Source organism: Erpetoichthys calabaricus, chromosome 2 (assembly GCF_900747795.2).
Source record: "Erpetoichthys calabaricus chromosome 2, fErpCal1.3, whole genome shotgun sequence".
Classification (NCBI taxonomy): domain Eukaryota; kingdom Metazoa; phylum Chordata; class Cladistia; order Polypteriformes; family Polypteridae; genus Erpetoichthys; species Erpetoichthys calabaricus.
The window spans coordinates 168,984,944-169,003,290 of NC_041395.2; the positions used below are offsets into that span (position 1 = coordinate 168,984,944).

Here is an 18,347-nt window from a genome sequence, read left to right on the forward strand (position 1 = left end):
TTTTCCATTTTCCCAACATATTCAGCAAAGATGCATTTAGTTTATATGCTCGATTGGGCTAGTTTCTTCTGCTAACTGATTATTCTGTCTTTTCAATATCGTGAATTAACACAATAGTGCAGTGGTGGACCTTGCCACTTCAGTACCCTGAGATCAAATCCAGCACATGCAGAGTATGCACAATATTCCTGGGTCTGGGTGCAATTTCCTCCAATATCCCAAAAACAAGCATGTAAGGTTAAGTGGCAAAACTAAAAATTGGCCCCAAGTGCTTGTCTGCCATCAGATCCCTGCAACCCTAAAATGCATAACAAGGTTTAAAAATGGACCATTTCAGTTCTTTCTAAATTCATTAAAACAGTTTTGGTATCAAACATTTGCAAATGGTACATCTCCTCTGCTGGCTGGAAACAAGTTGCATCCACACACCATCATACCTAAATTAACTGACTGGATTAGAAGATTGTCTGTGTACACCAGTAGCACTGGTCTGGCACCAAAATCCTCCCATTTAAAAAAAAAAAAAAAAAAAAAGTACTTTACAGATTTAGCTGTGCAGAATCCATTTCTGAAATTGGAATTTCTCTACCACTAACCATTTGCATGATATATCTGATTATGTGAAAAATACCACTTTGAATAAAAATGTTGATATTGTTTTTTGACGGTCATTCCACCATGGAAGACCTACAGAAGATTATAAGAGGGGAAAAAACTATCAAGTGGCTACCTTTTGTATTTCAAACAATTATATATACAGTGACGCAGTGGTAGTGCTGCTGCCTCAAAGTAATGAAGACAGGGTTGGTGTCCTGAGTCCTCCCTGTGTGGAGTTTGCATGTTCTCCCCGTGGCTGTGTGGGTCTCCTCCTACTGTTCAAAGACATGCAGGTTAAGTAAATAGTCGACACTATCTTGGCCCTTGTGTGCGTTTGCCCAGCCCTGGATTGGTGCCCTGTCCAGTTTTAGTTCCTGCCTTGTGCTCTGTGATCATTGAGGAAGGCTCCAGCGAACTCTGGGATCCTGAAAAGTACACAATATGACAATATGTGTAATTTATATATTTTTTTCCCCAAGTGTAAATAATACAATTAAAAAATATTTTAATTTTTTTCTCCAAAATAGTGTTCTTTCATTTTAAAATTTCACTTCTCAAAAACTATAAAACTGGATGTGATAGAGCAATGCTGTTGCCAGATGTGGATTCAGCACCCACCAACCTACAAAGAACTATAAAATTTTTGATGGGGGCAAAAAACTTTTTCTTTTTTTTTTTACACTATAGACGATGCAAAATCATAACAAGTGAAAATGATTCGAGTTTAATTTTTAAGAACTGAAAAGGTGGTTATCAGGTAAAAACAAAAACACATACCATTGTGGAACTCCGATCTCCACATTTAGCAAAAATTTCACACAGACATGTAAGTGAAGATCAGTGCTGCTCACGGCATGAGTGTGCCTCAGTAAAATCCCTGCTGGCTCACAGGTTTTTGGCACCACCAACTGGGCATTAAGAACCATTTCATCATAGACAGTGATCTCTCCTGTCCAAGCTCTTTCTAAACAGAAACTTTGGCCTGACAGGCTTTCAATAAGTCTAGATTCAGTACAATTTAAGCAAATACAACTTTTAAAAAAATGATAGTTAAAAAAACAATTTAAAACCTACATAGCAGGATACTTTGGTCCTGACCATTTTGTAACACATTCCCCACCAGTGTAAGCAGTAAGGATAAAGGAAGCAAAACCTCCCTGACGTGAATGAGCACTGGGGTACGTTTTCGTTTCGTACAAATGAAGAATTTTCAGGGCTGGATATCTGAATTTGAGAAAAATCTACTGGAAGTCTCCACCGACAAGAACACAGACTTCATGTTGTTATCTACCAAGAGAACTAGGGAGTGCCACGAAAGTAAGGACCTCTGTGAAGAGCAAATGAATTTCCTAGAAAAACAAATACAGAAAACACGGCAGGGTCTAGAATGGCTCCTTGTCACAAGGCTGCGATTAACATGATGCAGACTTTCACCCTAATGGTACATTGCACAATTACCCGGCTTCCTTGATAAGCTGCAGCCCACTGCGTCTTCCATACAATTTAAAGGTATCACCATTCCCTCTCGTTTTCACAGATTTACAGTTCACTGTGTGTCCATGAGGCCAGTCAGTGTTGGCAGTTTTTGCCAACTATGGATTTTCTCAAATTCCAAAAAAGCAAGCCAGAAACATAATGTACTGTATGTTTGACAGCCTGTGAGTAACAAAACCCTAAAAAAAAAAATCACAGAACTCATTATAAAAGAGCTTAAGCCAAGCTCTGCAATATACAGTTTAACAAACCTTAAAAAAATCTGGTAGAGAGAGCAATATTTCCTCAGTGATGGACATGATGAAGGTCTAATGTAACATCACTTGAAACAACCCAGCCATAATCTGATCACAAATTAAAACAGCAGCTCATCGTCGACTCTGGGTAAAGTATTGTATCCCTCTATTTTTGGCCTATCTCCTTGCCAGGCTCTGCACACTCCATGGCACATTCCTTCTTACACTACATCAAATTGGAGGTCACCCATCCAGGGGTTTTCCCAAGTAGACCATAGTCACTTCTGTATTGCCATACACTGCCGACACAGCTGGGTACAAGCAGGTTTTTGGCAAACCTCGGAATGCAATGCCCAAGAACTCGTAGCCACGTTCAAATGCTAACGTCTTGTCTTCCATGTCCAGAATGACCCTTATTCTTTCTCCAATCTGCCACAAAAAGAAAAAATATATTATTACAATAGTTTTGTATTATGCTTTAGGAAAGAAAGGAGTTATCAACCAATTAGAGAAAAGCAGAAATTTTCCAAAGGTTAGTGACAAGATGAGGAAATAAACAATATTTCATACACTTGTGCAGAAGGCTAATAAGCACTTACTTTATTACATGCAGGCCATATTTGCCATCTTATGGCAGAGAAGCATGCTTTGCCTAATATTGGTCACTACAACAGGCACATTGAAAGGGTGAGGCTGCTGAATTTAGCTCCAATGGTCCACTACTCATTTTTAGAAAGAAGAACCAAAACACAAAAAGAAACCCAAAACAGAGCCGGGGATACTACCATACTAACAGAAACCAGGGTGTCCGAGTTGTATACTAAGTACAGGTATTTGATATGAAGTACCACTTCAAAGTAGATATGCACTGAAGTGGAAGTCTTTAAAAAAGTCAAAGTCAAAGTGAACTTTATTGTCATCTCAACCATATACAAGTATACAGACAGACGAAATTGTGAAGCTCAGGTTCCACAACATAACAACATGAAGTGCAAATAAAAAATTAAATTAAAAATAGAATTAAAATTTAAATTTAAAACTCAAACAAGACAAGACATTGTGCAAAGACAAGATTGATGCAATGTATGGTATTATTTATTAACTATATGTATCTAGATTGCATATGTAATATAATAACTAAATAATAGATATAGATAATACAGAAATGATCAGTGTATTATAATAGTTGTTTAAGACGTGTAAACAATGACAGGTCAGAATGTTTCACAGCAGAAGGATATCAAAGAATGTCAAAGTGCAGTGTGCAAAATACTTAAAAGGTCAGTATGAGATTTTCAGTTCTTTTCTATATGCACACTAGTCTTTGCAGGAAAGTGGCTTGCATGTATAAAAGTTCTGTTTTTAGAGGTGGTTGAGGCAGTGTGGATGATCCCAGCGGGCAGCATGGTGTTAAGGAGTCTTGACAGCCTGGGGATAAAAACTATCCTGCAGCCTGGCAGATCTGGCTGTGATGCCGCAGTATATTCTCTTGGATGGCAGAAGTGTAAGAGGTCCTGTGCAATGTTGCAGGCCTTGCGGACACTGCGTTTGTTAAATATGTCCTGTAGTGAAGGGTGAGGCACCCCATGTGTTCACAAGTGGACAGCAAAATGCAGTAGAATGATCAAAGTACACTAAAATGTATACCGTATAAGGAAGAAGTAAGAAAATGAAGGCAACGTTCAGGTACGTTCACAAATTTGGTTAGTGGGTTTCAAAGTTGGAGCATTTTTTTATTTTCTAGTTACTTCATTAAAGAGTTTGTTATTACGTTTTTATTTCTTAAGTATTTTTGTAGCAGTGAGGCATATTCAGAAATAACGGCAATAATAGAATTCACTTACATGTACTGTAGTGTATATAAATGTTTTTTAATGCCATCTTACAATATCATGTGGCTGACATTGCTTTCATATACAGCAATTAAGTCCAACTAAAGTGATGAAAATATTCCTATGTTGAGAGTTTGTGTTTGTTCTTGCAATAGCCCAAAAATCAGATCTTATTGTTGGTTTTCTTTTACTGTATTCATTTTATCGATTAAAAAAAACAAAACAAATTTCTGTGCAGTTTTTAGTCGTTGGATGTGGACAGACTGCCGCTAAATATAGATCAGATTTCTTAAACATGACATTTTTTTTAAAGAAGTTCCCGATGATGATTTCAAAATCTGTGCTTAAGTCTCAAGCTAAAATTGCTCTTCTGAAATCGCAGGAGGCTCCAGACATTGTAACAAAAGACGAGTACAGGAAATGTTTCCAGGAACAGAAGAAGTGCTACATGTCACTGAGTGTATTTATACAGTGACTGAAAGTTGTATAAAAACTTTATTTTTTTAAATAATTGCTGTAATTTTTTTTGATCATTCCTCATATGTTTCTGTATGTTAAAATTCCAAACACACATACTGTACATACATATTATATGTTTTTCTTAGGCACAGTGGTCCATTGGTTAGCACTGGTGCATAACAGATCCAGCATCCTGGGTTCAAATCCCACACCCAACTGTAGAGTGTAGAGTTTGCTTAATCTCTTCTTGGGGTTTTTCTCCAAGTTCTTCAGTTTTCAGCTCATACCAGAAAGACATATGCCAGCCAGGACAAGCTCTGGATCTCCATAATTAACAAATTAGATTAATGGAGTCTGAGAATACAGGTTGCGTATCCATCCATCCATTTTCCAACCCACTGAATCCGATATCATTAATCCAAAATTCCAAAATGCTCCTAATATCCAAAACTTTTTGAGTGCCGACATGACACCACCGATGTTCACTATAATTATTTTTTTTTTTAAACTGCTGAAAGGATTTGAACAACATATGTACTGATTTCAGACAGATTTTATTTATTCTGAGCCGGGAGTGTGGCTTGTTCTCCGTCAACCGCCACACAGCTAGGATACATGATTGACGTCCGGGTTTGTGGTCCCCCTGAAGCAGCAAGTACCATGAAGCACCATCACTTGATCAACTACCGATTTGTCCCCCATGTCCCCGTTTCACCCCAGTGAAGTGCCATGACGCAGGATAAATGCAGGGGATAAAACAATGACACTTGAGCTATGCATGGATCGTCACTGCTTATGGTTAACACAAGCAGCTTCATTCTTGTCAGGTGCCCTTATAGCAATAGGAGTTTGGTGAATGGCTCCAATTACATCAGGAAAACAGAACACTGCTGCAAGTTGCCTTTTTATGTTGGCAAAAATATGTTATGTTTTATGTATGTACACCAACACCATACAACACAGAATGTAGAACCTTGTTGGTCCTTTAATGACTTCCAGCTCAGCTGGCATGACAGGGTGAAGCTTGGCTGAGATATTCCTGACCTATCATCCAGTTCACTGAGAAGTGACACACAAAAAGATCTCCAGTTCACACATGAAGCATTGGCCCTTTTAAAAGGGGACTGTTATATAGTTTATACATCATTTTGGAGATTTAATATGTAATATCAACACACATTATAATAATTTCTCAGTGATATGAATTATATAGGTGAGTCATCATTTAGCTGGTTTGGCTACATTTCCCTACTTGATCAAGGATGTCCCCAATATATCTCATTATTATACACAAATATATTCCAAAATCAGAAAATATCTGAAATACTTTTGGTTCCAGGCATTTCGGAATAGGGATACTCAACATGTACTAGGTCATAGGATGGATAATAATAATAAAAAAATGGGTGGTATGTATTCTAGCCAAAAATAGGACAAGAATGGAGTAGAGTGATGGACAAGAAACATTAGAAGGTGTAAGAGGCTAACCAAAATGATCACTACATATTACAGGCAAAAAAAAAAAAATCTTTCACCAAAAGCAAGGAGAAACTGTCGTGGCGAAAAATTATCACCACAAGGCTTTTTACCTGAAATTAAGGCTATTAGGAGACTCAGGGTAGGCAAACAGAGTCTATAGTTTTATTGCAATAAAATAACAATAATAATAACACAGACTCAACCCAATGCGGCCAAATTGAGCTGAGCCTCAAACAGTTCAGGACTCCAAACTGATATAGTCATTTCTTATCACTCTGACCTCGCTCAGATTAGCTCATTTGCTGTTTTCTCTGACTCCCCTCTGCATCTGCCCAGCCAATACCTCGAGTTCTCATGGGAACCATTATTATCTCCTGACTTTCCCTGCAGCTGGCCCCCAAGTATTTGAACTGTCTATTGTTCATTTTTACTTTCTGTTTTGCTCATTTCTATTGGCCTTGGCTGGGCAGAAGTTCCTTCTTCCATATTTGGGCATTTTCTTATCACTTCCCCTTCCTTGGCTGGCATGCTAGTTTATACTTTGTGGCTCAACGCTAAGCTTTAATTAAAAAGAAATATGGCATGTGCTTTTATTTAATCATTTGCTTGGTAGGCCTGACTTGCAGTAATATCTACACTAAGGTTAATGCTTATATATTTCTCTATATTTATTTATACTAGTACATGAATATACTAATTTTATTTTTTATGCATTACATCATTTTGACCTTGTTAGTAGCAATGCATTTTGCTGTTTCTGCTGATTCACTATCCCAGCTGGCTACTCACGTGCCTACCAGGACCAGTTTTCTATATTATGTCATTGGTATTGTTCCTCAGCTTCCTAACCTTCGAATACAGGTGTCCATATTCCCCCTTCTTCTGTCCTTGACAGTTTCTGTGCGTCATTCTCTTTCTATTCTGTCCTTCCTTTCCCAAATTGGTAATTCTGCTTCAAGCTTAAAAATAATGCAATATGGCTAATTTTTTTATTTAACTATTTGCTTGACATATCTTATTTGCTTAACATTCTAATTTATGTTAAATCTAATGCTTCAGAAGCTGTTAATTACTTTTATGGCTATTTATGCTAATATGCTATTTACGCTAATATATAATTTTTTATCTTCCATAAAACCAAATACCTAAACCCCATATGAAAGGATAAATTTTGAAGTGAAAAAAAGCAAAATAAGTACCTAACCATCATTAACTAAATTCTTTAACGCAATTCACCATTCTTGACCCCCTGGAGAGATAGTACAGAAAGAGACAATGAAGATAAAATTGACTCTCTAGCACACCAACACTGAGGATTTAAAGATAAATTATTCAGCAGAAGTGTGTCAAGAAAAACCACAGATGTCATGTACTGTGCACAGCTATCCTAAATACCATTGTCAACATCATATCATGTCAGACTGGCATGAGTTACATGGCCAGAAACTAACTAGTTGCTGGAACTATAAACAAGATGGCAACAACCATGACCGCAGGATAATACAGTGATTAGCACCGGTGCACAACAGATCAAGCATCTCAGGTTTAAATCCACCACCCAGTTATTGTCTGTATGGAATTTGCACCCTGTATCTGCATGGGTTTTCCTCCTGATAATCCTGTTTTTCTTCACACATCCCCCAAAGATGTGCAGGTTAGGCTAGCTGGCAATTATAAATTGGCCCTGTGTGATGGCAAGTGTGAGTGTGGATTTGAGAGGGCACTGCAATAGATAGACTCCCTGCTTTGTGCCTGATGCTGCTTGGATAGGCTTCTGTACCTTATAAAATGCCATGACTAACTATGTATTTTTTAAAATTTATTGAAAATGCCTAACTTTATAACACAATTCTGTGTGGCATATTATATATATATATATATATATATATATATATATATATATATATATATATATATATATATATATATACACACATACATATACACACACACACACCATTTTTATGAGGAAGTAACTTCAACTTGACAAATACTAAACTTCTCCTTTAAGGATTAAAAGTGGATTTCCCTACACAGCAAGTTCTGTAAGTTTTTATAAAAGAAGCATTGATCTTTGTGAGCATTACTAATAACAAAAATAAAAAAACAAAACAATTAATATGCTACAATCTGGCTGGATGATCGGCTTTTGTCACAAATGGGTGCTACAAAAGAAAACACAACAGCTGAGGAAATGCTGTTAGACCAATTTCAAAACTGCTTGTTATGAGCAAATACACAAACACATTCATAAGAACAATTTGGTTAAGAAATATATGTTAAGTAACTACTTCTAAAAATAAAACAAGGTTTCATAAAGCAATCAAAAAAAGTCCAAGTCTGTAAAATCTTGTAATTTGAATCTGTCCGGCTTCTACACAGAACATGACCTACAGGCAGCATAAATAACACGGTTAATAATAATAAAATACATTACAGAGCTATGGCTGCATGGTTAGATCTCCAGCATCCCTCGTGCCTCACCTACACCATCAGGAATCACTTAAGGCCTTCACCAAACACAAGAGTTTGCAATTCTAACCTAATACGTCTCATCGACAGCACCACATGGAGGAGCGGATTCATACCTGGTATTTGGGAGCATTGTTGCACTGTGGAAAATTGCCGTTGACCTCTCCATTGTGAAGCAAATTGTTATCAACCAGGTTCCAGCCCCAGCTCTGGTCGTCGCTGCCCAAAAGGGCCACATAGCCTTGGCACTGCATTGGCGCTCTCTTAGTTGCAATTCCAATGACTGCTACAGTTCCCAAGGGTCCCTCCCACCAGATCTCCCAAGCATGGCGACCTTCTGTGAAGCCAATTTTACCCCGGGCACCATCTGTGCTCTGAGCAATGGGGTTCCTGTGCAACGTAAAGCCATTTTTCTTGACGTAAACATTGCGGGAACAGTCATTGGAGCTCAGAGCGTGTTGAAAAGAGCACAGCTGAAAAGACAAAAAAAGGGATAATGGACAAATGTTACCAAACAAACACTTTCCGAAACGTGGTGCAAACTGAAGGACCAGTATGAGTACTGGAAATCGAAAGTGTGTGCCCATCTTATTCCATTCACGGCCCAACAGATATAAGTAAAGACCTCTCACAACAATGTTCATTATCACGCTGGACCAGACTGGGTTAAGCTGCTTCCATTATGAATGGGTGGACAGATTCAAGTTAATGTTGCCAGTTAATATGACTGCACATTTCTGGAGTATCAGATTAAAGACAAGGTATGCTACACTCTTAAAATTATTGGTGCTTTAATGGCACTTTCTGGTTCTTCACTGTGTTGTTTGGTTCCTTGTAGAGCCATTGCTTGACCAAACACCATTTCATACTTGAAAGGGCTCTTTGCATATGAAGTTGGTTCTTTGTGCTTTGAAAGACCTCCTAATATGTACAAAAAAACTGAAATCTATAATGTATGGTAGGATACCTAGCATGGCACTAACAGATTAAGGAAACTGGGACTTTGCCTGAGTTACTGAATGCAGCAAGAGTTATTTTACAATCATGCGCCAATTTCACAAATCTGTTACCATCCATTCATGGCCATTTACGGTATGCAGCCTGTTATGCTTCTAAATAAATAAAAGTTCCATCTAGAATCTTCATGTAGATGGATCTGTTGGGAACCAAAAATGGTTAACTTCTGGCACTGCTCTGAAGAACCACACTGGCACCTTTACCTTTAAGGATATATAGCAACATACAGTGTTAAGTCAAGTCAAGTAGGTTTATAGTCATGCCATCCATACACAATGGAATGAAATAATGGGCCATGGTGTAACATACAGTATATAAAAATACTTCATTAATATGACATTAACACATAACCAGTGCAAGACAAGTTAAACACAAAAAATAAAAAATATTCTACTAAAATATACTAAACTATAATAATTGATAAGTTAATAGGTAAATGAATAAACAGCACAGGTGGGCGACGAGTCTTAATTTTTGTGACTTCCATGACAGTGTTTAAAACTGACTCGCACTAACTTAGACTTGCTTATTGATGGCTTGCAACTCAACTTGGACTTAAGCTAAATGTCATATTATGGCGACACAATTATTACATTCCTTTAATTGACATTTCGTTAATATACAGATAAGCGCCCAATACCTGCATGAATCATCAGCGCTTTGGAGGGCAACAGCAATGGAGGAATCAGCACCAAGTGTCATCAATTTTTAATATTTTTCTATTTACTGAGGACTACACTGTAAGGAATGGAATGGCTGTCTGCATAATCTGAGGGTCAAAAATCACAAATACAATATCTTCAAAATATGTTATTTCAAGAGTCCTAAAGCCAGTTCCGCTTGCTAGAGAATTAACCCCAAAACCTCTGTGACTGATGTGTCACTATTCCAGCTAAAGTACGGCTTCAGTCGCGGAACCCGACGCTTAATGCATGCGACTTACGAAGCATATTCTTAACATCTCAGTCAAACAAACAAACAAAAAAAATCAAACGGCAACATGCAATATACACACTGGTCCTTCAACCAGTAGCCCTGCACTGCACTTAGGCAACAGCACTTACAGGACAACGCTTTATATTAATGATGAAACATTTATGACGCTTTCCTCAACAGCATCCCTTTGCGTGGCTTGGCGGCGGCACAGATCCTCGCATATATCTGAGGTTCACGAAGAATGGAAAACAAGTACAATTTGCATCGCACTCGCATCCATTGTGAGCAGCAGGTGACTCGAAGAGGGTGGGAGCGTGTGGATCAGGATTAGAGGGTGAGACATCACGAAAAGGGGTCGGTGGAGCTGACGTGCAGCGGAGGAGACAGAGCGGTGTTTCTTAAAACGGTTTTCCGGCTATGTCGGCGCAGTTCCGTGAGCCATCAGCCATAATGCGTCGTATCAATATTAGCGGCGATAAGCAGCAGCAGAGAGAGAGAGAGAGAGAGAGAGGTTGAGAGCATGCAGCGAATTGGCAGACTTTGAGGCAGCACGGATTGCATCTCCTGCTGCACTAATGTGAGCTCACGCAAACCAAAGAGTCTCGGTTTGCTTGATGCATGCAGCGCTCCATCCGCATCTAGATGTGCGAATTGCTTAACCTGAACGTATTAACATTAGTGTTAGTTTATTACCAATAAAAGTAAACAAATCAAGTTAGATTTTTTTTTGTTACAAGCAGATATTTGCTGATTTTCATGATTCGTCAGATTTATAAAAAGACTATGATTTGAGCGCAGAATTACACATTCCTATTAAAACAAAACAAAAACGGTGACCTTGTGCAATTCCTAAAAGAGCCAGACTCGAACATAAAGTTATGATACATTGTAGGTGTATTTCAACTTTTAAAAACGTTTAACTCATCACTTCAGGAAACACATAAAACAATATTGCAGTTATAATAAAATAGGAAATCTAAAGAAGAAAATTAAACTTTGGATGCAAAGAATTGGAAACAACTTCTTTGATAACTTCAAAAGTTTACTGATCAACTGAATGAGAAACATAAGAGAAATGAAGATAATAGTTTTAATCAACTGAAACGCATTGTGATCAGTCATTTATAAAATATCATTAGTTAAGTTTGAAGACTACAGTATTTTCCTAAAAGTAAGGACAGAAGAAGATTTTTTGTGGGCTCTGGATCCATTTAGTCATCGGATATAAAGGTTCTCCCTCTTCAGGTTGGATGGCCAGCAGCACAGAAAACCCTGAATTGGGTAGGAGGCCATTTGGGCCAGGTCTCCAGGAATATGACTTTATTTTTGACTTTCTCTTTTACAATTTTAATCTCTTTGTTAGCTGGCCATAGTTCAGCAATTAATTATTTTGGTTTCCATTTATGTTTAATCAGTTTCTATCTTGTTCTCCATGTGCTTTAACAAATCACCATTTCTATGTTTACCTGTTCTGTGCTTAATAATTTGTATAATCTGTAATGTATTTTAATTGAAAATTGCTCTGCGCCTGCACTCAGAGAACAGTGCTATGCAAAAAAAAAAAAGTTTTACATTAGATTTAATCTCAATAAACAAGAATGATCTGTCCACCAATGAAGAATATATATTGATTGATCTTTGCATAGACGTTATATTAAAAGATCTGAAGACTAGATTACTTCTTCTTTAACTTTGTGTAAAAAATCCTAATGAGAGTGAGGTAGCACATAGGTTCTTAATCCAGTTTGCTTCTATTTTCTTAAAAACACTGGGACTTTAAAGGCACTTTATGGTTCTTCACGGTGTTGTGTGGTTTTTTGTAGGACCTTTGCTTGTCAAAGCACCATTTCATTCCGGGATGGGTTCCCTGCATATACATTTGGTACTTTGTGCTTTGAAAAACTTTCTAATATGTGGAAAAAAACTACAATCTTTAGTGTGTGGTAGACTACCATGCAGGACACTAATAGAGACTTAGCCTATGTTATTGCATGCAAAAATAGTCCTTTTAAAATCAAGGACTATTAGTATTTTTACAAATATATTATCATCTATTCATAGGTATTAGTGAATGGATCTGTTACAGATCCATTAATAAATAAACATTCTTCCTGGAACAAGTAGATGGGTCTTTTTGGAATGAAAAATGGAAGAACCACTCTGGCACCATTGTTTTTAAGAGTGTAGATGTGTAGTGTGAAAGCAGATTTTCAACTGTCACTGAAATGAAAACAAAGTATCATAACTAGAAAAATAATAGGACACCGACATTAAAGCTGTCTTTAACAAGCCTTACACTAAATATGAATGATTTATGTCATACAATGGCAGCACATCATTCTCATTTACATTTATTGCACTTAAAACATGAATTTTTTTCATCTTTCTATATAAATATTGTACTGTATGCACCTTATTTTCTTGATTAAATTATTTTTTTACAGCTATTTTTTTTTTTTTTTTTACAATTTCATAGTAGTTTCAAGATCAAAGCTTGTTTGGGGCTGCACAGTCCCAAAACGTTTAAGAGACGCTAAATTAAATAATGGTTAGACACTTAACATAAACGAAGTGATATCAGAGTTAAGATTGCTTTAATTAATGGCTACATGCAAGTGCAGAGATCTTGCACTTGCGCCCCCCCATGCTGTTTCATTGTAATGAGGTAACTTTGATTTGTTTCATGAGTGATGAGAGAATACTACCTATTAAAATAAACCCTACACAAGCTACACACTCCTTTGTACACAGTAAAACCTACAGCTTGTGGGCCATTGCCCAGTCTCCAAGGTTGCCTGCCACACATCCATGAGCTCCTTCAATGAAAGTTGAGGACAAGCCCAAGTGATCTGAGAGACGTACTTGTAAAGACAAAAGCACACAGGAGATCCTGACCAGCATGATTTAACACTAGCCCCAAACATATTTGACAAACGGCTTCATGATGAAGGGGACCAAAAAACATTTACAGCCTCTGTGGAACCAGAAGAATTCATTGAAACAAATGTGAGCAATGCAAAAAAGTTGTGATTGTCACATTCTATCCTGGAATGAAAGTGTTGTTGTCTTGCTTGTTTTATAATGTTGTAAGGTTATTGTCTTGTGCCTTCAGATACAACTAAGCAAGAATCCCTACAAATGTACAATCAGAAGAGATTTGGAAAACCTAGAGTATTATATGCCAGCTTATGTATTTTATACCGGTATGTTAAGAGATGGACCACCTCTGCTTCTCCTAATGTAGTGCCATCTGAAACAGAGGAACACATGAGAATTTTTCAGCTTCGATGAATGTGCAGTAATTGACTCTGGTCAATCATGAGTCAAACACAGTGCCATCTTTTTGCTGCAAGAAGAAAAGTTCACTAACTCCATTGATTATCAGACATGCTTAGTCTACCTTGGTCTTGCACGAGCTGCTGTCTAGTTCTGCAACACTGGGAACAACACAGGAATCAACTTTGAATGTGATGTCAGGCGATTGCAGGGCTCACATACAAAGACACCAATCAACATAATGCATAGGATGTGGGAGGAAACTGGGTAATCTAGAGAAAATTCAACACTCACACAAGAAAAGTGTCCTTACTTAGGACAATAGTCACTTCCAGTACTATAGCAATAGCTCCAGTAACTCAGAAAAATGCCATTAATGAACCCGTACTTTGAAGACTGTGTTTAATGTTTATAAAGGGAATTAGTAACTTCATAATCCATTCTTCATAAAGAATTATGGGGCTGGAAAATTGTGATCACTAAATTTCATACAAATATTAGAATTTTTTTTCTTCACACAAAGCACCACAGACTGGCAGACCAAGGAGTGTGGTAGATGATAGGACTTCAAAGCTCAGCTTAATGTGTTTTAAAGTGATTGGTTGAATAGAGCTGGAGAACCTTTTGGGCTGAACAGTCTTTTCTTGTCAAAAGTGTTCTAATGTTGTAAATGTAGGTCCAATAATTTGTCCTTCCTGCTTGATTCTTCCTTTTTGGGGTACACAGCAATCAAACCATGGCAATTCAAGGGGGCTATTACCACAGTCTCTGTATATTCCTATAACTTTCAGCATTCAGATCATCTTGTAGTTCAACCTGCTTTTTGCTCTGTGGGTGCCCCTTGATAAAAATAAAAACAATGACTGGTCTACTACTGTTTCAACTCTGCCAAAAGAATTCCTTTCACTAAACTATAAAAACATATAAATGGGAATATGGGGGAGGCATAAGGGTCTGATACAAATGCCCAAGGAGTGCTTGAGTAGTACTGCAGACATCAGCCTCCTACCAAAAAAAAAAAAAAAAAGTACACAAAAAAAATATCTCGAGTTGGAAATTATTCTGGTGTGGCGTTAACCGCACTATAAGCTATTTTGGTCGATGAAGCTTGAAAAAAATAGTCAATTAATATTGAAGCTAATAGGAAAATCTGACCAACCAAAAATTGTCGATGTGTTCCCGTTAGTCCCAAGTCTCCACTCCCCCGTCTCATCTGTCACTACAGACTGCTCATTATCGATCAAACCCATTCATTCGCCTACTACCGTAAAGCGATAAGGCGACACTGCAGTTGACAAACACGTTTGACTCATAAACAGAAGGACCGCCTAAAAACGCTTGTTTTGATCGGCGCAACACAAGCCATTGAACAGGCCGCACGGACGCACTGACTGGGACTCAGATGCAAAACCGGTGATCTGTCCAGTCAGGGCTCTTGCTGCTCCGTGGACGGACCGGAATTCCATCCAGGTGGCGCAGATGACCCCCGGGCTCCTCACCTTTGCCTTGTACGTAGGTAAATTGCAGAGTATGTCCGATCGAAGCGCCTCTTCTCCTAAGCTTCGCACACAGAGGCTACGCCACACCTCGCTGTTCTCATCGGCACTAAGGCAGCGATTCCAGTGTCTGCAGACCAAGGCGCAGCGAAGCAGGTCCCGGAGCTCCAGATATGAAAAAATAAGTTCCAAAATACGGCTGGGTAAGCGTCCTGCGAGCCCAGCTCCACCGACACTGCAGCCACCCGTAGCCGCCGTTGCTCCGGCCGCTGACCCAGACATCCTACCCAAGAGCCTGGCAGAAGGGGTGCAGGAGGAGCACACCAACCGATAATCAAGCCCACCGGCTAACGCTGCAAACGAGGAGCCGGAGAGCTGACAAGAGAGAAAAAACTGCAGGAGGCAGCTGCGTGCAGCTGCGCTCGAAAACGGAAGTGACGTCAGTATCAGGGCCTCTCCTAAAAGAAGTGTAAAACATTTGGCGCTATCCCGTAACTAAAAAATGTAAATAGCAATCTGATCTGTTAGAAATAATGTTTATAAACGCATGTAATGTAAAATGTACGTAAAGTGAGCTGACGCCTTTGTTTGATAGGTTCGCATCTGACAAGATATGGGCGGGGTCACTTATGTCAGTCAAGAGAGCGGGGCGTGGCATTCCAGGCACAGTGTGAGACAACGTAGACGCGCTCCAGTTGGGAATTACAAGCATCTCAACACCGTGTTGTTTTCTGATTGCCGTGTTTCTTCATACAGCACAGGGAATTAAAAAAAAACCTTCCCTTTTTGTGAAATGTACTGCCCGCATTTCTATTAAGGAATACAACATTTTGCTGGAACGGTTTCTCTTCAAGAAGCAGCCAGCGTATTTAAATATTTGCACCCACTGAATTTTTATAAACTTGACGCTTTAAGATTACAGATTGAGGAGTCGGCTTCCAGATCTAAGCAGCAGTACCTCTTATTCGTATTAAATAATTACTAATGGCAGAAGTGTTTGATTTGGAAAATGAGACATTTTCTCTACGTTAGATCCAATTATCTCAATTTCCCTCGGTTTCATGAAAAGGCGCTTGCAATGGTAGGACAACCGACGCTCGAATTAATTAATTAATCAATCATTATTACACTGCGTTGTCTTTCAAAGTACAGTAAGTGCAGTTACTAAAGAAATCATGTTAAGATCTGGGCTATATTAAGAAAGACATAGCACGTGGACCTTTTTCTAAACATCTTGCAAAGTTAAATTCTGTATTAAAATGTGTAATCGTTTCTGATGGTGTTGTGAGGAGGTCCATATTTCGGCTGCTATTATGCCTCTCTACGAGTTCCTGCGTGTATATACAGATTAGACCTTCGTTGAAGTAACAGATCTTTTTCTTTCTTCATCTGCTCCCTTTGTCTCCTCTTTACATTTTTCCTTCGTGGTCTGTTTTTCATGTTGGCCTTTGAAACTGTATTTTTGGAGTATTTGGGATTTGCTTTTGAATTTTGTATTGTTGTGGGTTTTTGCTTTGTGCTTTTTTTCTTCTGTTTTTTAATAGTTCCGGAATTTGTACTTTTGACTTTGTGCTTAGTAATTCTTTAAATTGAATAAATAATGGCTTTGTTTTGGGGCCATGTTTGCTGTACCTTTTCAGCATGGCATTCAAGGTTGATCAAAACAATCTGTTCAAAAGTATTCTTATAATTTGAGTTTTGTGTTCAGATGATTGTATTTTTGAACTTTATTTTTATCTTTTTACTGAAAGTTTCCTTTGTTAAACTGCAGTTGACACAAACCTGTTGCCCAAGACAATTGTAACCTTTATCATGTCAGCACTGCCAGTCAATTTAAGGCAAGTATCTATGCTGGGCCAAGCAAAACTCACCTACGATTTAATAAAGGAATGCATGGCTAATAAAGGGCCATTTTAATATATGGGTCCTTAACATCAGGAGCCACAGCTCACTACTTTGCCTAGGGCCTATGATGCTGGTTAGACGGCCCTGGGCTAATATATAGTTAACGTGAATTTTGTGTATGCCTGTCTAATATTGTGGGCACCTCTAGGATGTAGTAGGACATGTACTATATATTATACTATACATCTTCAACTTCTCTGAATTGCATATCACGCTTCTAAAATCAAACAGTTTAGAGTGGATTATCAGACACCCGTAAATCCATCTCCACACTAATTCTTTATTTGCCTTTTCAAGTACATGTTTCTTACAACATTTTATCTCTTGGCATATATGAGTTTACTCACACATATCACCAGACCATCCCATTTATCATTTAGCACAAACCTTTAGAATGTGGGACAGAACCTGGCTGCCCTTAAGAAACAGGGATATTTCTCAGCAGAACTTTTTTTTTGTCATTATATCTCTGGCAGAGTCCTTGTCAAATTATGCCATGGATCAGTGGTTCTCAAACTCTGTCCTGTGGACCCACTGTGTCTGCAGGTTTTTAGCTTCTGTTTTTAATTTGAAGACTAGCTGTTATTTCCTAGTTTCTGTGTTTATGGGGTTAATGCAGACATTACAAAACTAAATTTGGTAAATTATCATTAAAGTGTCCTAAGCAGTTTTATGGGAATAATACATTTTAAAAATATTTTTAAACAATATTTTCATCGTGATTTTTCATTCTGCTTTTCCTGGTGCACTGCTTATTTAATCTATTATTTAGCAATTAGCGTGTCTGAAGCTGAAATCATTCAATGTTTGCTCGAGCGTCTGCTCTGCTTGTTTAGAATTGTTATTATTAGGATAAAATGAAGGGAACAAACTACATAGAAAAATGGCAAAATAACAGGAAAATTACAAAAGAGAGCTATGCATTTAAAGCTACAGTAAAAAGATAAATATTTTAAAATGTCTTATAAAATTTCTATTGCTATGCTTTTCAGAATAAGGAAAGAGAAAAAAAGTCCAGATAATTAAATGAGCCCAATTATCACAGATGTGAACAAGATTGTGGTTGGAACAAGAACCTACAGCCAAGGTGGAACTTTGGCCAGGACCGAATCTGGGAATCCCTGCCGTGGATACTAAACGGTTCTCCC

At 38.1% G+C, this 18,347-nt stretch overlaps 2 protein-coding genes across 2 annotated transcripts in view; one reads left to right on the top strand and one right to left on the bottom strand.

The window, feature by feature from the left end:
• LOC114669500 (F-box only protein 44-like) overlaps positions 1-18,347 on the top strand; it is a 560,525-nt gene that overhangs the window by 475,348 nt on the left and 66,830 nt on the right. The window lies entirely within an intron of this gene.
• On the bottom strand, positions 539-15,663 carry fbxo45 (F-box protein 45). Its single transcript, XM_028825707.2, has 3 exons — positions 15,298-15,663; positions 8,686-9,042; positions 539-2,756 (listed from the first exon to the last, which is right to left on the bottom strand). The coding sequence occupies exons 1-3, from the start codon at positions 15,574-15,576 to the stop codon at positions 2,571-2,573; spliced, it is 822 nt and encodes a 273-aa protein (XP_028681540.1). The 5' UTR covers positions 15,577-15,663; the 3' UTR covers positions 539-2,570.